This window comes from Neopelma chrysocephalum, unplaced genomic scaffold (genome assembly GCF_003984885.1).
Source record: "Neopelma chrysocephalum unplaced genomic scaffold, ASM398488v2 Primary Assembly neopelma1_61b, whole genome shotgun sequence".
Taxonomy (NCBI): domain Eukaryota; kingdom Metazoa; phylum Chordata; class Aves; order Passeriformes; family Pipridae; genus Neopelma; species Neopelma chrysocephalum.
The window spans coordinates 1,141,924-1,164,807 of record NW_020897717.1 but is presented as its reverse complement, the minus strand read 5'-3'; the positions used below and the strand labels follow the sequence as shown (position 1 = coordinate 1,164,807).

The 22,884-nt window shown below is 39.0% G+C and overlaps 1 protein-coding gene across 3 annotated transcripts in view; it reads right to left on the bottom strand.

The window, feature by feature from the left end:
• Positions 1-10,146: 10,146 nt before the first annotated feature.
• Positions 10,147-22,884, bottom strand: part of ZFAND3 (zinc finger AN1-type containing 3) — a 137,228-nt gene continuing 124,490 nt past the window's right edge. For all 3 annotated transcript variants that reach the window (XM_027681748.1, XM_027681750.1, XM_027681749.1), the window contains one exon: positions 10,147-15,701. In XM_027681748.1, the coding sequence (XP_027537549.1) occupies positions 15,547-15,701 (155 nt within the window). In that variant the 3' untranslated portion in view covers positions 10,147-15,546. The remainder of the gene's footprint in view (positions 15,702-22,884) is intronic.

The following is a 22,884-nucleotide window of genomic DNA, read 5'->3' as shown; positions in this document are numbered from 1 at the left end:
ATGTCTTCCAACCCAAGGATAATGGACATGATATAAACATGAAGCTGTGCTTTGAATGAATTAAGTCAGGATGACTTAGAAACACTGGCTGTTGGTTTGTTCTCTTCCTGCCTAGTGACCTTACAGAAAGCTATTTTATCTGTCTGGGATTTGCACAGGTGAAGGAAAAGAGGGGTAACACTTTGGGTGACTGCCGTTTAACATCAGCAAATGTGGTATTCCTTTTGTATGCCTTGTTTGCGCATCCCAGGACACATCTCCCTGTTGGTCTGTAATATCTGTATCACTTTCTGATGCAGTGAGATTTCACAGCCATTTTAGTGCCAGTCTGCTGTCATAAGCAGTGCAAGATCTTGCAGCTGTTGGTCTCTTTGAAGATGTCACTGGATTTGAGGATCCAGCTCAAAGGCAATCAGCCAGGGCTGTTAAAAAGACTGCACAGATCAGAGTAGTGTTTTGCTTGGCCTGCTGGCCGGCTGCCACAGACTGTGATTCTGCTAACTTTTGTGAGGTAATACAGGTTCAACTCTGGTCAGTTCTTAGGTGAGAGAATGCTAAGGGAAAAGCTTGTGCTGCAAAGAGTGTAGTCCTTTGATGGAGGAGCTGGCATTCCTCTCCCTTCAAGGGCAGACAGCACTTTGCTGTGATAACGGGGATGTTGTCCTTCTGGAAGTGCCATCATTCATGCACTACATGAAAATTGCATTTGGTTTATGCTGCAGTTAAAAACTTCCCAAGGCACTGAGATTCTTATTCTGCATGGCCTGTTCAAATTTCCATGTAAACAACTTCAGTGCTGCCTCCCTAAATCTACATTCCTATGATAACAAATGTTTGAGGTACTATGTGTGTGAAGGACTGTGTTTGCAAGAGGAGAAGAATGCATGTGAAATATTACTGAAGTGCTGGTGATAAATGGTAACTTAGTACAAGATTTTAACTTAAAACATGTGGAAGTCATTTTAGTTTGCATTTGCAGTGGGTTAAGGGCATGTGAGGCCTTGGCTACTGTTGCTCAATGGACAAGCCCTAATCCACGGTACACCATATTAACCCAATCACTTTCAGTTCCATTCAGGATGGAGACAGCAATTTCATTTGGAAATGATTGGGTTTTTTTCATGCCAAAGAAATGTGCAGTGTTGCCAGTGTGCTTAGAGGGATAGTGATTAATCTGTGTTTAATCCACACACTTGATGATTTTCCTGTGTGAAAAGGATTGGGTTTTGTTTACTTCTGTGTAGGAAACTCAGCAGAAGAAGAGTGTTCTTTGTATTTGAGGTTTCCTTTCTGAAAGAACAAATCATTTGTGACTGGGTCCCTTTGCAACTGAGGTTACATCTAGCACTAAAATTTCAGTAGTAGAGTGAATGTTTGGATTTTTCTAGTGTAAAGGATAATGAGATGTTCTGATGCCTTATATCATCTCCAGAGGGCAGATCTCTGATGCCTGTGGCATTCTAAATGCCACGTGAAGCATTTCAGTTCTCTGATCAGGAATTGTTGGGCACCCGGGCTTCATGTGGGATTTCTAATACTTCTTTGTTGCATTTAGACTGGCTTGACTGCAGTGAGTCACAGCAAATATTTCTGATGATATTTTAGCATTTTTGCTGCCTTTTAAAATCTAAGATGAAAAAGAATGTAATGAGCCACCTAATCTGTGCAGTACTTGCTCTCCCTTTCTTACATGCAAGAGGAACTGCTCTTTTTAACTCTCCCCACTAATTGAGTTGATCTTCCCTTTATGCTGCTGAATCTAAGATGCTGCTATGCTCTTGGATCAAGGAGGAAAAATGGCACGTACAAGGTAGGTCAGTTCAGCTACCACTGGGAAATATGTACTAATTACACTGATTTCTCACCTGCACCTTGAATGACAGAATTGCTTGACAGAGAGGGTGGGGGCCCAAGATTAACCATTGTAACTGAACTTGCCTTTGAATAGGGAACCTTCTGGGTAATTTTTTTGCCTGCTGGATGCCTGTTTTACAAAGCTGTGAAATGATTCCAAATGAGAGAAAAGAGCCTAGCCAACATACACCATCTCAGATGTCCTATTTGGATGGTGGGGAGATAAGAGAGAAAGAGGAGTGCTGCATAGCTGTAATTAATAAAAGAAAAATATTTTTGTTATTCAAAAAGCACTTTTGTTTCATCTATTTGGGTTCAGCATCTGACATTGACTGGCTTGTGCAGTTTGACTCTGGACTTCTGGAATTCTGATCTCAGTGGAAATGTATTGGAGAAGACAGAAATGGAACAAATTAGGAACCAAAGCCATTTCCATGCTAACTAATTGAATATATCTATAAACATCAAACAACCCCACAATTGCTGTTGAAGCTATTGCATGCAACAATCATGAAAATTCTCAAAGCATGCAGATATAAAACATGTTGGCAGATGGGAAAGGAAGCTATAAAAAGGGAGAGCTTTTTAAAAACATTTGAATTACAGGTTTACACATCTCATTTAAAAACAAACAAAACAACAGAGCTGTTATGCAAACCATCTCCCTCTAATTCCTGCACAGTGTAGTCAACACATACCATTTACATTGTACAGTAAAGAGCAGCCATTCAGAATGAGCCAAGCCACTGCACAGGTTTTAAGGCCATCTGTCCAACTGCTCAAATGTCCATCACTGGAGACCCAGCGTTACCTCTGGGCTCATGCAGACCTACTGTTATCTCAGTTTCTTTGTTACTGTCATTTGTTGACATCAAGAAATGGAGGTTGTGGAAGATTATTTACATGACTAAATGCTACCTTACTGGCAGCTGCCTTCTGTCTAGCTATTTCTTTGCAAAAGGAAGAAGAATATTTTATTCACAGCTCTTCGTGGCTTATTTTTAAGTTGTGCATCAAATCTGACAACAAAAATCCAGGTTTAACACTCTGAATTAAATTAAGCAAGCTCATTGTTCCCAGATCTCCTGTTTATGCTAAATGACTTTTTAGTTACCCTTGGCTGCAGGAAATTCATTATCTTGGGTATACTGTAGTAATGTAGGTTGGGCACATCAGCTGAGCTGTGCTAGTTCTCGTACACTGTTCTTGTTTTTTTATTTAATTTTTTTAGTAGATGCAAGTGGTACCAGATGCAGGTCTCATGCAGCAAAGGGTACAGCTGCTTAGTTCCTTCCCCTTTGTTTCTGATGAGGTGTGTTGTAGCAGTGAGGAAGAGCTGCCTGCTTGTCTGTAGCTGCTACACACAGGTGAAATACCCTTGGAACCACCTGTACTTTCTCTTGGAACAACAACAGCAACAAAAGCTATTCTTCTTAGTTAGAAAACCTTTAGCAGGAAAGAGCAACAACATGGCTAGGGAAACTCCAACAGAAGAGAGAGTCCCTCTCCCTTTCTACAAGGACAGAGAGATAAGAAAGGGAGAATTTGCTCTGAAACTCTTTTTACTGGCTGCCTTACCAAGCACATCTCAGTTTTTCATCTATTTGAAGAGAGGGCTTATTTTAGAGCCTAATAAACTAGAACATCTCCTGGTTTAGAGACTGAGAGCTTGTTGGTGTACTTTGATGTGCTCATTTGAAAGAAAAGGTGGGGAGTAGTTCCACATGAATACTCCAGCTGATTCAGGGTCCTGTCACAGCCTATTTTTCTTCTCTCCTTTTACTTTAATTAGACAAATGAAAAATAATGAAGAGGGGACATGGAACAGGCTACCTGGATCAATAAAATTGTCAGTTTGGCTGCATCAATGTAATAGGCAAGGCTAATGTCATTTGGCTAAATAAATGGGTATGTTTTGTGCAGCATTCTGGTTGTCCAGAGTGCTTTAAAAGCAAAGATAATAACAGAGCTTAGCAGCTGCTGGCCAGTGTGGCCTGGTGATCTTAGAGCAGAAGAGACCTTGTCCAGTTTTCAAGAGGAAAGGGTCTTTATGCCAAAGAGAGTGGGTCAAATATAAGAAATAACACAAGATTTTGCTGAAGTTTGGTCAGTGTTGCTGCTGCTGTCTTTGTTGCACTGTGATAGCATGTTGATACTTAGGTGTTGAGCACTGTCTGGCTAATAACTGTGCAGACAGGAGATCTCAGCACTGGACGTGCCCAGGACCCACAGATCTGGATTGGTGGCAGGGATTCAACCAGACTTGCTGTAGATAAGTACAGCCCTAACACAAGTACAGCCCAAACAGCTGGCCAGGTTTGCAAGCCAGCTTGAGCAATGCTGCAGCATTCCTAGAGAGGTTTTCATTAAATACCAGTGGAAGACGGATGAATCTTAATGGTCAAACTGCAGGAACTGCTAGTTTATTTAGGAACTACTTTCATTTCAGCCACATACCAGAAGTTTTCACAGTTATTTGATCTCTTAATTCTCAGCTTTAGTTCTTTGCTGCTAAATGTGGCAGTTCAATAAATTTTGTCCACTGATCACTAGATAAATACAGATGTGAAATTGGAGTGCTACCAAAGACCTGATCTGTGGGAGAGGCAGCCATGTGAGATGGGGGAGAATTTCTACTTCCAAGGCTGCTAAAACACAAATGAAAAGAAAGTCTTTTAAACCCTAACCTTCAGGTTCTGGGTTTACATTTTTCATGTTCTCCTTCAGGACTGATTTTATTTATATTTAGGATCACACACTTACTTTATTTTCTCCTATACACAGGCCATTCTGAAATTAATACTGACAGTCTCTCAATAGTCTGCATGTAACACTTTTCTGCATGTATTTCAGTGCTTTACAAATAGGATTGCATGCTTTGATCCCTTTCCCAAAGGGCAAATACCTTCGGGAAGGACACATTTACCACATTACAAGCAAAATCAAACACCCTCTTAGTGTGAGAAAGGGAAGAACAGTACTCCAGCTAACCTTAGGAAACTTGAATGGCTCGTAAGAAGTCAGGCTAGTGTAGCCCAGTCACCCTGGCTAGTGACCTGTTCTTTCAGTAATCTTCTATATCTATTTGTTTTTCATTTCTTGTGAAAATGAAATACTGAGCCAAAGCATTAGTTCAGCATGGAGCCAGATACTTTATGTTGCATCTTGACATTGTGCAATCACTGATGCAGGACTCAGAATGAAATATGGCAGAGAGATTTACTGTTTCTGTTCCTGAGGCACACTTTGGTCTTTTATCCAGAGGTTGGGTCAGTGACTGAAACTTGCTTCTGCAGGAAGCTCTGTGTCCAAGATGATAAAATGGGCACTGTCAGTTCACTAAATGGAGGCTGGTTGATGCTAATTTTAAAAAACAAAGCAACTTCCCTTGTTGCATGCCAGGAGGACATTCCACCTCAGTTTTGCATCCCACTCCACCCCCACCAAACTTTCCAGTACCATCAAATACTAGGACACCATGCAACTTTGGACAACAGTGGTGGGATCTAAGAAGGAGCCTTGTGTGGAGCATGGGTGTCCCTTCACTGATCTTCACTTGACAGATGTTCAGGATCTGAAACAAGACTTGAGGGATGGGGAGAGGGAAGGTTTCATCATGGCCTTCAACAGTCTGAAGTAGCATTGGGACTCCTACTTTTTTTTCCTTTCTCTTTGAGAGCTTTCAGTCAAGCATTTGCCACAGTGCTGATTGGCCACTTGTCTGAGGAGAGAAAGTGGGTAGATGTTATTGCACAGGAGATCTTAAGCCCTTTGTATTGCTGGAAGAGAGGGTCTGCAGAGTACAGGCAGACCATGGCCAAGTGGGGTAGGGGCAGAGCATGGGACTAATACAGGAGATGCCTCACTAGCTCCAGCATTGCACCAATGCTGTACTGCCAGTATTATCTTACACATCACTGCCCTTCTGTCCTGCCTGTCTACCACAGACAGTGCAGGAAATGTCACAGTGACTTCTCTCCACAGTAGCAGGGAATTGTACCCTTTACTCTGCAGAGGGGCTGGTGCACAGGTCTTGGCCTGGCCTGGCAACTCTGAACTTCTTGATACTGCCTGTGACTTTGGCGTGATGAGGAGCTTGTGTGCCAGTCACACTGGGGATGATGTCTCTTTCACTGGTTTGACACAATTTGGACAAACACAGAAATGGAGCTTGATTCTTTTATGTGGGTGGCTGTGGACTGTAACTCAGAGCTGGCTACCACAATCAAATAAATTTGGGATAAGTGAGAGCTTTAGAGCCCAGTATTACTTCTCTCTCTTTGCCAAATTACATGAACTAATTGCTGAACTGCTTGCAGGGGAAGGCTGTCATCTGTGATGAACTAATGCCTGTGTGAGACTGTCCTGTGAGTGTCCTAGGCTGGTTGCAACTTGAAGAATGTGACTGTGTTTCATATTCTTGAGAAGGAAAGATCTTTTTTATTTTTTTTTGGGGGGGGGGTTATGTGTGGTATTTGACTAAGTCTTAGTTGCTTGGGTTTTCACCAATACAAAGGAAATTGTTATGCTTCTTGATAAGGCCTATGTGCCAGCAGAGAAGTAAAACAAAAGACGGTTAGAACAGCATCATGTAAACCCATTATCTGTTGCAAACCTTTGAAGTTCAGCCGCCTTCATGGACTGCAAGAGTTGGCGTGCAAAGCTTGTACTTTTATTTGTCTGGCTCTGCTGGCACAGACAGGGTCCCAGCAGCCACAGATAGCAGACCAAATAATTTGTATGTAACAGAAGCATGGCATGAGGAATGTGTGCCCTGGCTGAAGTCACTTCATCACTGAGGTTTTCTTAAATTGAAGACTATTTACCTGGAAGCTCTCAATTAACATCCTGATGAATTCTGTGCAGGAAGAGCTTACACAGGTTCCTTGGAAGAATTTGCTATTTTAGATTTCTCTGTTTTTCTGTATTTAGGCAATCAACCCCTTAGCCATATGCTCTAAAATAAAGGATGAAAATTAGACATTCTAAGACTTAATGCTTTCCTTCTTCTCATATGCTCTGGAGTAGCTGTTACCTAGTAATGAAATTACACAGTATCCACAAACTGTAGTTCACAGTTAAGCTCTCTCAAACAGAAAATTACACCAAGAAATCCATAAACAGTAAGAACAGCAAGGGTCAGACTGTCTTACCATGAAGAATTATATGGTGCAGAAAGCCTATTACCTTTTGTTCTTTCTGCTGTTAATGCCCTAATCTCGACTCCATGGAGCTTTCTGAGAAAACAGAAATGTAATGTTGTATTTGAAATGCATTTCAGTATCAGAATTCTATTTTGGTCGATTTTACACAAAACTGTGTAATTTTATAGTAGATATTTAACTCTGATATGTTTTATCTGCAGACTGCTCTCAAAATGATTGATCCTCCTTGCCTTTACTCTAGAAAGATGCTGAATGTTGGCTGAGGAAAACTGATCTGTGTTAAGTGACTGAATCAGGGCTGATGTGAAATAAAGGCATTCATCTTTCTGCCTTGCTGGATGCATGCAGACTGCATAGGGCCTAACATTTTTTTCAGTTCCTGTGGAGTGATTTAAGTTCCATAAGCTTGTTGAATTTTCTTACCTACCTTTCTGCTACCAGCCAAAGGCTGGTAAAAGAAAGCCACCCCAATGCATAATTCAATCACAGATCAGCACTGTCTTGTTTAATACTTTTATCTCTTCATAAAAAATTTTATTGTTTCACACAACAAACATGGTTAGAAAAAGTAGGTATAATATACATGGATAGGTTCTGTGACTCCTGAGATCTTCCAGGGCTTGGGATAGCAGAGGTGCCACCCCAGCTGCTGAGCCCATAGACAACTGGCACGTGCACGCAGCTGAGGCAGCAGTTGGCTTTACCTTTATCATTCAGATGGAGATCAGCAAAGGCAAGGAACTGCTTCTGATTCACGTAACAAGTTTGACTTTGGTCTACTTGACCCATGGTTTCTGTGTCAATAGAATCTGCCTGTTTCAGTAGCTTTTAACAGTGGAGAATTGTCTTCATGAAGCTTGATGTAAAGAAACTAAACAAACCCACAGTATCAACCACATGCTAATAATCTTAAATCAATCACTGTGATGGATGTTTAGCACTACCTGGCAAATGAGTGATAGCTTAATATTTTATCCACAGAATAACAACATTGGGTTAACACTGGCTTAATGGAAAGGAACAATTAAAGGCAGAACAAAGAGAGAGGTTTTTATTCTTGGCCTGGATGGGTATTTGATACTTGCAGAGGTGGTATTAAACACTGCCCGCATATCTCCAGTGGCTGCAGTATCAAACTATCCCTAAAGTTCCTCATATTGAGAATATCCATAGAGACAGTTAAGAGAAAGGAAGAAGGGATTTAAATTGGAAGTAGAACTCAGCCTTAATGTTATTTGCTACAGTGTATTAAGACATCTCTAGGAGTTTCGTATACTAAACAGCAGCAGTCATTTAACACTTAAAAATTAACATTTTCATAACAGATGGAAACAGCTACCAGCAATACAAGCCTCAGTACCTTTAGATGTGGTCATCTGTACTGTTATGTTGTCTTCACACAGACTCTGCCTCTCAACATTGACAGTTTGATGTGGAAGTGGGCATTATAGTTAATGAGGGAGATTTAGCAAAAGGGATGATGGAGAAAGCCTACGAAAATCACAGCAAATAGAGAAATCAAGGCCTGCATAGGTGCTAGAACAGACCAACAGGTTAAAGTTTCAAACAGCACATAGGAGTTGCTGCCTCAAGCAGAGACAAAGAATTGCTATTGAGGTAGCAGCTGAAATACAGTCAGCATCACCAAGCTGATCCTACACACACACATGCTCCCTTCATCCTTCAGAGTTCTGTGCCCCTGGGACAGCATGACACACGCTACTGAGAAAGATCAGTAACCCAACTGTGTGCAGTCACTCAAACTTCTCAGCTGTTAGGGGGGTGTTTTCAGTGGAATTGCAAATGAACATAATGGTGGTTCCAGGACTAAGTCTTTAGCAGTTAATAATGATTAAACTACAGCTACTATTAAACAGGCAAATTGAGATATGGGGACAAGCTACATCTCTCCAGAAGACAAGCCAGACAAGGACTGATAATATGTATGTGGGTGTGCAGGAAGTGAAAGCTGGTTTTAGTCCAGCAGCATAATTCTGCTACAGCCATTTGATGTCCCAGGGGATTTGTGTGTGTTTATGTGTCCGTGTATGGAAAGATCCATTTGGAACTATTATTTTTGAGAAGACCTGAGACCAATCAGTCAAAAAGAGAAAACAAGTGGTATGCAGCGTGACTTGAAAATAGCTGTATAGCTGTAGAATTTGTAACTAAGCACTGCTTGCCTGATGAGTATTTCCATCTAGAGAAATATTGGGGGGTGGAGGGGGAAGGTGTAACAAAGGGTAAAAAGTCTGCTTGCAGACAGAATAAAGGTTACACCTCTGACACATGACAGACTATCCAAATGAGCAGGATTCATGCAAAGCTGACATGGGTGGATCAGCTAAAACATTTTTAGGTAGCCATCCTCTTAGCACTCTAGTATGGACAAGAACAGTTGTGATGGCCACAGCAATTAACTTTAACTTATTGGAGCTCATCATCTTCCTCGTGCTGCTGCTAAATGTAGTATGTTAAAAGATGCCTCCAGAAACCAGGGTAGCTAAAGCTTTCAGGAATCTAAAGCAAACATAGTATAAACATTGCAGGAGAAGGTGAGGGGGAGAAGACAAATTACTGCTGGAATGAAGAATGAATTAAGCTTAACTCTAGCTCAGACTCTTTTCTCCTTCCTCTAAGAGTCTTGCATTTATTTGCTCCTTTGAAAAGCTGAGAGATGAGACTAAATGTTTCAGAAGCTAACAACGAACCTTTCATTTAGCTTGCTTAATGCAGCAGTGCCGATCATGCAGGCCTCTTTCAAGGGATGATACAATGCTGTGCCTTTTTTTTCTTTTTTTTAGGATTTTTTAAGGATAAGAGCAAGAACAATCTGAGGAGAAAATCACCCCAACATTTTCAAGTGTTCCTTCCGAGAACCCTAAAGAAAGCTCCTTCTGGTGTTGCATCTCTGATGTAGAGTATGACTTCAACACTTCACTTTCACAGATGTCAACTTTTTTTTTCTAAAAATCCTCTAGTTTGAATGCGGTTTTCCATCCTCCCTGAGCATGCTACTAGAGGAAGTGTCTTCTGCAACTCAGAAAAGACTTGAGGGGACTAAGCAACAAGGAACCAGTGGGTGTCATTTGTCCTTTTGTGTGAAGGGAGAGCCAACAGACAAAAGTAGGTCTCTATAATTTTATTCTCATTACTTACACAGTCACTGCACCGTGCTACAAGTTATTAACTCACAGCATCCTACTGCATGTTAGGCTTTGCACAAACCCAGCAGAAAGGAACATTCTGCTTATGCTTAAACTATTGCCATCAACACTTGCTACTATCTGAAGAACAAAACCCTTTTGTCAGAGGATGCAGTTATCATCATCTTTAAAAACTATATATAATTTCAGTAATCTTTTCCTAACGCTTCAGATGCATGTATTGAATTTGAAATCATTTACAGTTAGTCTTATAAAGTTCTGCTTGTTTTTCTTCTAAAGAAAATAGCAGCATATTGCAAAATAGGAAGGTCCATTAGTAAAATACGTAGTTATTACTAAATAATCCATCAAAAACGTTTTCTAATTATGACGGTCCCATTTAATTTCTTTGCATATAACATGTTGCAGACTGGACTCAGACACAGGTATATTCACAAAGATAAAGCAAAATAGTTTTCTGTATTACCAAGTCAAAAAAGTTGGTGCTGTTTGGCAAGTAATTATCTGCCTCTTTACTGTTTTATGATCTGAGCTGAATGGAAGAGGAAGGTGGACGTGATCACTAAGCACTTATCACTTTGCACCCTCTGCTCTTATGCTTTCTTTCCTCCTGACTAACTTCAGATTGGAAGATGAGGTGTCCAGAGTTTATGGGAAGGTGTGTTTGAAAAATATCACAGAACTGGAGTTCAAAATCCCCATAGCTCAACATCCAGAACAGGTAAATTGTGTCTGCATTATGTTTCAGTTAACTGAAGAAATAGCCTGACACTGCAGTAAAATACAAGGAGGTTATCACTTCTATATACCAACATCTATATTTTAATGCACCCAGACTGACGTGCAGGGACTTGTAAAAACAACAAAGTTGATGTTGTTTTTTTTCCTGTGGGGAGTACTGAAAAGCCAAAAAGAGGAACATTCAAGCAAAACTACTTTCAAATGCCCAGCTGCACATGCTGACTGCCCCAACAAAAAGGAAAAATGAATGAAGACTAGGAAGAGAGTCCTCACTGATGTCTTTCAGAAGTGGCTCTTCCCACCAGCAGCAAAGTTTGCTATCCCAAAACAGCTGCTGATAGTGAGAAACAAAGCCCACTATTGCAAAAGTTTACCATGTAAAGCGTACACTGCAAATAGTTTTGAACAATTTAATCTTATGCGCTCTTTTTGCACCGTGGTCCTTTGTGTAGTAAAGTGTGTACAGACACAGTCTTAACTAAGCATCAGATTATTAATTGGGTCCACTAGAATTGTATCCTTACACAGCAGCTCCTGCCACAACAATTTTTGAGTTGGACCACAGCTTACTAATGTTTATATTATTTTTGTTCTGTGTGCAGAATTCTAATCAGGTATTTAAGTAATGAAATAAACCATCTGGTGCCAGTAAATACAGTTCATTTTAAATAGTGCAATCTTAAATGTTTCCATTTGTTTTCTAGGTATAAAAGTTTCCAGGAGAACACAAACTTATTTCCACCATGAATTGGCTACAAGCTCATTGTTACATTAAGGGATTACTTTGATTAGATCTTCTCTTTGCTGTTCCTCTGATGACTGACAATTTCAGTAACTACAATACAACAAAGAGAACGTTAATTCATTTGTCTGGGCACTTAACTGTCTACACATCAATTGCGAGGACAGGTGCTGTCAGATATTCCTCTGGCACATTGCTTGGAGTCTATTATAAAATCTGTATTTTTATGACTCCATTAGTATCAGTTTTCCTCCCTAGTGTGTCTCTGTACTAAAATAATCATTGTAAAATAACAAAAAAGTGCTTTTATCTCCTAGAGATTTATATCTAAGTTGTAGCATAACCACAGAAGGAATTGCTGATGGCAGAATAAACTGACCACCACAGAGAGTACAAAGTTAAATATAAAGAGGACATTGTATTCACTAGGCCAGGGGATTACAATTTATCCAAAAGAAAAGTCATGCAAAATTCAAGTTTTGAATGTATTTATCACCTTCCATTGAGTAGATAAAAGCAGTTAATATTACTTTTGGACTGCTACAATTGCGCCAGGACTCTTTTCAGGGTGTTGTCTGTGCACTACTGAAGAGTAGCTCCTGTTCTCAGGTACCTCATGTTACAGTTACACTGATGCTCATTCAAAACAGAAATGGCTGCAATTAACGAGAGGCTCTGGCACAGCAACCTTCACGGGCAATTCTTGTTTATCCTTGAAGCCCTGGCTCACAGCCAGTTGTAGGTTTGAAACTTGATGAAAAGGCAGAGCTGTTCTATGTAACTTACCTTTACTAGGACACAGCCATCTTGTTCAAGATCATGAAGAGTTTTATAATTGAAAGTACTCCATGAATTTGAGAAAAAAAATACATGTATGTGTCCCATGAATCAGGCGTAATTTCAATTCCAAATAATTTTCAAAATTGTTTTTAAATAATTATTTCTATATTCTCTCTCCCTCTAATACAGTAAATTGTTTTTTAATTAGCCTTGTGTTTCTAGCATCTAAACGATTAAGAAACAATAGTTATTCCTCCATTTATCCATCAGGAATACAGCTATTCTAGGTGAAGTTGTCAAAGTGCATGAAAACATTTAAGACATTATAATGCCAATGATACAGCATACAATATGCATTCGATGTAGAGAGTATGCACAACTTATTCATTTGACTACTGTATCTAACCTCAAAGTTAAATGGACCACATTGGCTACAGTAATTTGCTTATAAAACAAACCACTAAAACCCAGCAGGCACACTCCCCTTCCAAGCCAGCAGAAAATCCTGTCCACCTTTCCCCAATTGTAAATTCAGCTTGAAGTTACTGACCTAATGTTGGTATTTTCCCCGTTCATATTTCTTACATAAATTTACAGCAGAAGTGGTGCAAAATAGCATGACCTGTTGGAATAGGCAGAAAGGAATTCAAACTTTAATCTGATTGGTTTAATTTTTTTTTTAGCATGAGGAAAAAGAATAAAGTTACAAGGTTCTTTTAATATTTTCACAATGTTAAACTAAAACTGAGCTCTAGGCTACATGTGTAAGTAAATCTAGAACACAAAAGGGTTAAATAAGATCTTCTTTTAAGATACAAGAACTTAAGCTTTCTTTACGTTTAACAAACTTCACAGAACAGATACTGTAAAGGAACAACCCCCTCCCCAACTTCTTGCTTAAAGTGAACATTGTCCATAATTCACATAAACTTTAGTGTTCTCTCAAGAGCCACCTTGAAACCATCTGTGCACTTGTAATGAGATTAAAGAGAATATTAAGGAGGAACAAAATAGCATCTTCAGTATTAATGCAGAAAAGTCTTGCGTATCAATCAGAATGCCCATCAAATGCTAGGATAGGATTTTGTATGAAAAGAAAGTGCGTATCGCAGCAGCCACCAAAATTCATGTTATTTTAACTCCTCAAAGCAAATGTAAATAATATTCTTGGACAATCCCTCTCACCAGGACCATTTCCTGAAAATGCAGCAAATTTCAGAAGATTCTGCTGCTGGTTTCATATTCTTGAATAACAACAACAAGAAAAAAACAGCTTGCCTTTTGGATAGCTTGCATTTATGATGATGGGACACTTCTGATGATTAATGCTAATACAGTCAGATGCTGTGTGTGTGGAGAGACATATATATATATATTTATATTCTTTTTTTTAATTAGTTGTCTCCTTGTTAAAGTTCCTAACTGGCTACCAAAGTAACAATATAATTTGGCCTATAATGAATTAATTACCTGTAACAAGTAGAATGGAGGATGACTCATACAAGCTCACTCCCAAAACACAGGGGTTTTTCAAGTGACATGTCACTTCACCCCCCTGGATGTTTTAGATCTGCCCAGTATTTGAAGATGAGACAGTCTTTCCTTCCCTCAGGTTTTCTTACAAATGTACCCACTTGTTAATAACTTACTAATAGACTGAGAAGTTAAATTCATTCAGGATTAAGCTGGGCGACATCGGTACAGATCCTTTTTACTTGCAAAAACCCCGTGTGCAGCAGGAGACAGCCCGATTATGAAGTCTGCTTTTTTGTTTCCAAACTGACAAAACTGGTGCAATTCGGCTCAGCTCAACGTGACATACCGTAATACAGAACCATAGGTCTAACCATATCCAGAACATTCTACTCCATGTAATGCTTTTCACATCCACTTGCTATACTTGCTTTGCGGGCAGAGATTTTCTTGAGAGCGTTCAGCTGCATAGAAGGAGGGCTGGTAGAGCCCATTTGATTATCTCATTGACACTCTGGACGTGAGGAACACAAACTCATTCTGGAAAAGGGTGTTTTACAGGTTGTTCCCCAATACTGTTACTGAATTCCGTTTGCTACAAAATGTCCTTTTTTTCCCCAATATATAAGTCTAGCTACAGAAAGTCAGTCTGTAGAATCCAGCCATGGCTACTGTGCTGTGAATTAGCCTTATTTGATCAATTATCAGATACCTGCACTTAGCAAAAGGCAAACAAGAGCCAATCAGGTTTCGGCCGGTGGGAATGGCTGCACTGCTCAAGGTACGTGGAACCTGTTCACACAACGTGTAGAATCTCTGTGGATGCCATGTAAAAAGTATGCACCATTTACTGCTCCGGGATGGAGTTGGCTTTAAAGTGAGATCATAATTTAACAGAGAAGAAAGGAAAAAAAAGAAAAAAACCCAAAACCCTGATAGGTTCTTTATAGTAAGATACATATAAAAATTTTCCATAAGAATCTCTGTCCCCCTTTCTTTTTGGCTTCCTGGGAAGAACCAGAAAGGTGTTCCTACCCCAACAGAATCCCTGATGCTGGTGACACTGCCTAACTCAAAAGCCACACGCAATGAAGGCACGAGTGACCAGTCAGGTCTTCTGGGCTTAAGCAGCTGCAGTTGCTGCTCTTAGTAGTATTTCACCTCCTCAGGATTCACTAGCAGTGAAGAGGTGAAAGGCTGCACATTAAACAGTTTGTCTGAAAGCCATGTGCATAGCAAACTTTTACACCAGCTTCTATACAACTATTTGTTTTAACTCTGCAGCTGGAATGTTTCCAGCATAAGGCTTTTAGAGTGACTCCAGCAATAACAGAAGCCTTTGGATTTTTCTCTCTTTGTTTAAATCCACTAGCCGTACTCAAAAATAATATTTCTCCATGTTTTATTTTTATACGGTGGCTAGCAGGCACCTTAGTAACCAGCCAGAAATCAATTTCAACCACCATCAACCCCTAAACTACAGTACCAGGACGGTTGGCTAAAGAAAGGAAACTGATTGGCTGTAGTCTGAAACTTGCCTAGTACAAGGTGTCTGGCTGACTTTGTCCTAAATAAGGCTAACATTAGTGAACTAAGAGAACAGCATTTGGTTGCAGTCTTGCACTCAGGAACATCCTTCGCCAATGCGTTGGCAAGATCTCCCTACTTTCCGATCCAGTTTCACCATTTTCATAATGGCTTCCTCACGCCCACGCCCCATGTGGTCAAACGTGCAGTCATGTTGTTCGGGCAGGCGATGTAACATACAGAACACGTAACCTGCCGTGGAGAGGGAAACAAAAAATACAGTTAGGGACTTGGCTTAAGTGGTGGAATCTTACCTCAATCAGAAGTGAAGGATCCCCACCCACCAGGGGATTACTCAGTTCTCAGAAATTAATGCCAGCTTAAAGTTTTTACTTGTCTTCTTTACAGGGTATTAATAAATATTTGATCATTTACTGCATTTTGTTGATCATTTATCAACACAGTACCAAAGCTCGTCATATTAGATTTGTGGGGGTTTTTGGTCATCCTCTCTTCTTACAGAGGAAGCCTCCAAAATCATCTACATTAGGTATAACCAGATAGTAACAAAGCTAATCCTTTTGAGTTTTGATCATCTTCACTGAAATCATGTCTACTTTTAAGTGGAGTTGGTTGTCATTTCTAAAATTCATGCTTATGGTACTCTATGAACTTCCAAGCAGACATTCAAGTCAGAACTGTTAAATTTAGGCACCTTTCTTCCTCCTCACTGCCAACACTGGCAGCGACTGCAGGAGAGTTCACTGCTCCTTCCCTATTCCAGTTTTCAGAAGCTTCTCTTCGTGAACCATTCTGACACTAACCACAGGGGGGAACAGGCATTTGACACAGGGCCATGTCATGCCACATCATCTTGCTCTGCAGCTGAAAAGATGTAGGTTATTTTCTCTTTGTCTAAAGCTAGTCAATGTTATTCAGCTTTCCAGGGAGCATGTGACTTAGAAACATGTCAATACTTTTTCCTGCAGGTGAGGAGTGCATCTTCCAGAGCCACTGCTTTCTAGCCTACAAAGGAAATCGGCTTTTTTCTTCTTTGTCTGTAACACTTTGTAACAGTAAAGAAATTGCCTCAAATTTCCTACTTCCAAAAGTAATGTTAACTAGCAATATGTAGTATTAAGATGATATAAGAGGGAAAAGAGTCACACAGTTAGAGGGCTCATGCAGCCCACTGCAAACAAAACGAAATATGGTATTGCCTCTATGCTGTGATATTTTTCCTGTCTGATGGTACAAAGGGCAACACTCTGCCTCTTACTTGAGTGCTTTACATTACTGCTGCTCCTCAAATGCTCAAAAGATACCAAACCCACAAAACTATGGTATTAGAGAGATGGAAAAGGATAAAAATGAGTGAATAATTGTTTGCGCATATATACACAGATACATATATATATATATATAAAAATACATGTGTGAAGTATTTCAAGTTCCTGGACTATAAAACATCAACTGCAGGAGAGAACGACAGGCTACCTTTATATTAGGGTGATTGTTTAAAAAACAGAGAGGGAGAAAAGTATCACATACGGAATTATTAAAAAAAAAAAGAAGAAGAAAACCAGATTTATCGTTGCTCTTTGTTTCAGTAGCATCAGGCTGTGAAAAGATATGACTATTATCTGTGGCTGGCTTTGAAACTCAGTTCTAGGAACAAAGCAAGAAAGGGAAGTTTTCTGTATTGGTATATACAATTCAGAAATATGGATGGAAGCATGCAGATTGAATTGATATGTATCTCGCCCCTTGTGATCATTGCCTCTCATCTCAGTCTGGGTCATACCACACTCAAATGTGACAAATACCTTTCCTGAGGTGCCAAAAATTCAAAGTCTGATTGTTAAAATGAAAACATCCTTGGACTGTAGGTTCAGTACTGAACAGGCATTTCACTCAATTCTTTCTCACATGGTCTGAAGGCTTCCCTTACTTCTTGAAATAAGATTTCAAATTGCTGAATCAATGTCCACTGCAGGTACAAGAATACATAAACACCAAACTAGATGAGCTCGAAAATCAAGTTCATCAGCTTATCTGCAATGAATGTGCATGAAGCAGATGCACAAAACCCTGCAGATATGGACTGGGCAGGAGGCATCTCAGTCCTTCATATGTAAAAACTGTTTTTTAAATCCTGATGGTTTTACAGATCCTTTCCAAGCATATGTAGAAATGCCATCTAATACTATCTAAAAGAGATCTTGAAAATTTATACAATCTTCTACATTGCTTCAGCAAGACTCTTTTGACAGTTCTATAAATCTAGTAAGAAAATACACATACAACATGATTTATCACTTTTGAAAATGACCTTTCAATTGCCCCATCTTCTCACCTTCTACAAAGCCTCCTGCCTCTTGCAGACCAGCAGAGCTTCATGATGTTTCTTTCTTTATTGCCACCCCCAATACAATCTATTCTGTCCTTTGCGGTATCTTTATTTCTTTTTTGAACACCTTTTAAATCTTTTCAGAGCATGTTTTCACGCAGGAAAATCTGTAGTGTGTACTACATTTATTCCACGTGATACATTATTTTTTTTCAGTTAGTCAAGTATTTTTTATGCAGAATTTCCGTAACTATCCACAAAAGAATGACAGGTGATTTTCATTTTCCCAGAGTATGGGAATAGCATTTCTAATTTCACCAACTAAATAATCTAAACCTGTTATTAATATTTACATATTTAAATATGTACTGCTAATTAGAACAGACAGTACCTGGTGAAAGAATACCCAAGCACATTTTGAATGTTACTAAAATAGTTTTGCATATATTGGCTGATCTTAAGGAAGGGGGTTTATTCTTTTTGAATTAGCAATGCTGATCTTCCAGAAGCTCCATTTCCAAAAAGAGAATTCAGATCTTTAGTCTTGTTGCTTCAAATGCCTAGGCCACTTCAAGGATTGGAACTTGTATTTTTGTATGTTTTATTTGAAATTTAAAGGACTTTTAAACACTGTTATATAGTAGCTAATTGAGTGACAGTAGTTCTGGACAGTTTTTCATTAGTTCAGAGTGGATATATTCAATTAAGTTATTACTGCTATATTCACTCCTTACTTCTTCATTGCTTTGGAAATCAGAAAGGACATTCTTGTGGTCTGTGTGTGCACAAATGCCTGATGTCATATCAATGCCATCAGTTTTTACAACAGTTCCATTATTAACTTGTGTATTCTGGGGCAGAAGACCAATATAGGTACTTGTATTTTGATCCTTAAAGCCAATCCACATTTAGAAGTGAAACCTTTTCTCCTGAGAGCTCTGCTTTTATAGTTATAAAGTAAGTTAGATAAATGAAGTCTTGCAGAGCATTTGCTGTTAAGTTCATTATGGGACGGTGTCAAGTACAGGTTGTCTTCTCTACAGGAATTTACTGAGAAATGCTTCTTTTAGCACACTATAACTAAAACACAAAATAAATAATGTTCTGCTAGGGGAAAGAGCACTGGAAAAGGGAATCCATCTGCCAACTAAAGTTCGTTTACCCAAGTCATCAACCAAAACCATGCCAGACTTCCACTCCAAGCATAGAAGATTTCAATCTAGTAAATGTAATAATACATCTCACTACACTGCAATTGTTGTTTTCTGATATTAGAAGTAAACTATGAATCACCTACTCCTCAGGTCTCCAAGGCAAACATCTTGGAAAAACATTATGTAGTGCCTCAAAACATATGAGCTCCTCTGAGTACCCCAGAAACTACTTCACCATATATCATCAAAAAATTCACTTCCATTTCATCATCAGAGCACAAATGGCCGAAGCCATAAAGCAATGCACTATCTCTGCCTTACGGAGGAGTCATTCAAAGGAAACTCAAGATTGCATACAAGAAGCTGTGAAGTTGCTTTCATCATTCCTGAGGAATCTCCTGGGAAAGGGCAGTTGGAGAGGACATAAAACAATATAGTCTCCCATATTCAAGACCAGAGAATATCACAGACCTACAATTTGCTGTGCATGGGTGATGATGAAAAACGATAGCATGTTCTTCATTGCTACATTCAAGAACATTGGTTAGATGGGAGTATGGCATGACAATAAGCAAATGTTTCAACTCAAACCTACACTTAATTGTTAAGTTTTTGTTTTCAAATTCTAAAATCAGTAAGCAATTTAAATACCAATAAAATGATATGTGAAGATTCAGAAAAAAATTAACTAAATAGCATATTAATCCACAACACAAAAGTCAGATTGTAATTTTTGTGGTCCCCTGATTTTATTCGAATTTCTTTCTTTCTGTTAACAAAAAGCAGTCAGACTTTTTGGAATGTGGCACAAACCTAGCAATTGGATTACTGCAAGCTACCAGCGGAGAAGCACAGCACACTGGTGGGACTACTCTAGTGGATGTCCTTGGCCAGGCATGGAGGTTCCAGACTTGGCTAATGTACTGCTGGAGAACTTCCCACTGTTACATAAAAGATGTAATAAATATAGTGATCCCTATTATGTGAATAGCATTGTGACAGAAAGGAAGCTCCTTTTTCTCCCACCTAGAGATTCTGGTCCTGATCTCATTGATAAGACATTCAGAAAGCTGCTAAAAGAAGACAGACTGGTTTGAGTGTATGGTTTGAAAAGTGGTGAAAGTGCCAAACAAGCTTATTAAAGATTTACACAGCTTACACATTTACAAAGTGACTATAAAGCATTTAAAAGCATCTGTGTTGGAAACATCTTGATATATATTACCTAAAAAGTTGCTGTCTGCTGCCACAATTACCCTGATATTCAGTATATTCATACTTTTGTTTTTGAAGTATAGGGAGCATATTTGGACTCTGCCACACAGTGCATGTGTCACATGGATAATTTGGCAGCTCCATCTACCAAAGAAAACTGAACCTCATGTATGTAGAGGTACATTTTTGTGCTTCTGAAAGCTAAGCCATTCAAGTATCACTGCTGACAGGAAAAGACAAAGCCCTTCATTGCCAAGTACCATCAATCGCCTTAATTATTCACACTAGACATTTATGTTTTCATTGCATGCACTAACTGCTCTGAAGGTTTAGTTTTCTATACTACAATGACTCCTCTTGATTCCTTCAAAGAAACTCCCACTAGTAGGTAAAAGAAAGTATAGTCAATATTACCATAAATATCAGAGATTCTGGTATTTCAAAATCATCTTACCTGCCCACTAGTATTGGTATTTATCATTTCCATTCCCAAGGCAAAAGTCAGAAGTTCAAAACTGTCAAAATTTGCAGCTTACACCATTTTCAAATTTTATTTAATAAACAACCTGTTAGCAAAGAGCCCTATACAAACCCTATTTAAAAGTAGTCTTAATAATGACATAGAGATAATCCTGTGCAGAATTCTGTGCTGTGTCCTTTGACTTCTTTACATTCTTCACAAGATATTTTACTTCTCTTGCAAATTTGAAATTCTAATCAACAGATGTTCAAACAGAACTGAAAAACATCCTGTAACTTAAGAGTTGAAGATGCTGTAAAAATTCTCTACCAAAGACATATTATCTAACAAGGTATGTGTGAATCTATAAGCAGATTTCTGTGCAAGAACAGATTTGAACATCTCTTTCAAAGATGAACATATCTACAGGATATCACGTAGCACAGTCAAACCAGGCAGATTAGCCAGCAGAGAAGATTAGCTCATGCCGCCATATATGCTGCTGCAGCACTGTTGAGAATAACTGGACATCATTCTCTGAAAGTGTCTAGTAATCCCCAAAACAACATTTATGCATCTCCCCCATCCCTTCCAATTGGAAAAAAGAATTTAATATGTTGCAAATTATACTAACAATAAAGCTATTTTTAAAAAGTGTGGGAGAGAAATATTTTTCTTTTTTTAAAGACATGAAAGAGGTAAGAAATAAATGGAAGAGTAGAACAAATAACTACCAAGATACAAAGCAAGATCCTAAAGGCTTGCACATAGAGTAACTCAGAAAACACTTGCTCTCCGGTTTTCACTATAATCCAGCTTGCTCCCCTAGTGTTCTGCAGATTGTTCAAAAAGAACATGCAGTAATGGAAGGACGTGAAGGAGCACTATCATCCAGACTAGCAGGAACGTCCAGTGCAGCTTACATGCACTGCTGTTTTGCAATATAAATATTGCAATAGCTTGCTGGTATCTTGTATAATTCTCCTTCTAGCACATGCTCTAATTACCTCTTATCTCTCTTCTATGAAGAATGCTCTGCACTGACATTGTCAGCTTTCATTTCACACCACAAGGAAATTTCAGTTTTACTGACATTTTCTATAAAACGAAACCAAACCCCACTAAGCTAAACAATGAACTTTTAGAAATAAGTGAGCTAAATTCTTCTCTTTCCCTTTCCCAGCTTTGCAAGTTGTCATGGACTTTGATTAAGTGCTAAAGGAGTTCAGAATAACTTGTTTGGGAATCTTGGTTGTCCTTCATTTCCAAGGGGAAAGGGGAGTAAGCCACACTATGGTGAAGCTTTTTAACCAGATAGATGTATTTATTAAAACTCCACAAAACATAGCTTCAGGCAGTCCTTTCTATCATTTCCACTCCAAGATGATTAGGTGGGGAATATTAACCTCTAAGTGCTCAAAGTTAGAAGTCTCTATATATCAGTGCATATTATCTTAAACATTGCTCTCAAGGCAGTTCAGTTCCACATTCCTTCACAAAGAGCATAGCTGCAAAAGATTCACAAAACATACAGCAGAGAGAACAGTACTTCTCCTATTAACTTATTTTTCTAACCATTTGCTATGATCACTGCAACTTACCTTTCAATATTTTCTTCTTTATATAGATCGTTGATACTCCTGACTACCAAATTGATCAATAACTGAATCAGAGAGGAAAAGGAAAGAGGTGGCATAAGACACCTTAGAATGTTTTGTTTACTCTGCCAATCTGTCCCTGGAACTGGATGTGAAACTTAGGACTTCCATCCTGCTCTTCAGTCAGTGATAATCTCAGGTTTCACGGTGGAAGCACACAGCTCTGTGGTCTCTCTGATGCTACGTAAAATTTTATGTCTGAGACTCAGGGTGCTCATGAGATGCTACAGATTCATTTTGTATTCCTACTACTGGCTTTATGCTTAGGAGTAAAGAGGGGAACAAACATTTTTTTTTCCCCTTCTTCCTCTGTTTTTTTTGTCTGCCACAAAGAGAGTAAAGCAATACATATGCATTTACATTAGAAATAAAAAAAAGCTATTTGTGAAAAGAACTTCCCAAGAAACGAATGGAAGAAATTGTATACAAAAGAGAGGGACATAATCTTAATACTGTAACAGCCACTGGACAGGTATGGTTAAAGATTCTGCAAAAATTCCTTAGACTGCAAGGAAAAGACTGTATTTCCAAATTTAGCAATGTATAACCTGTGTTTCAAAGTGTCTTCTGTCTATTTTTTTTAAGACCATAAGCCTGG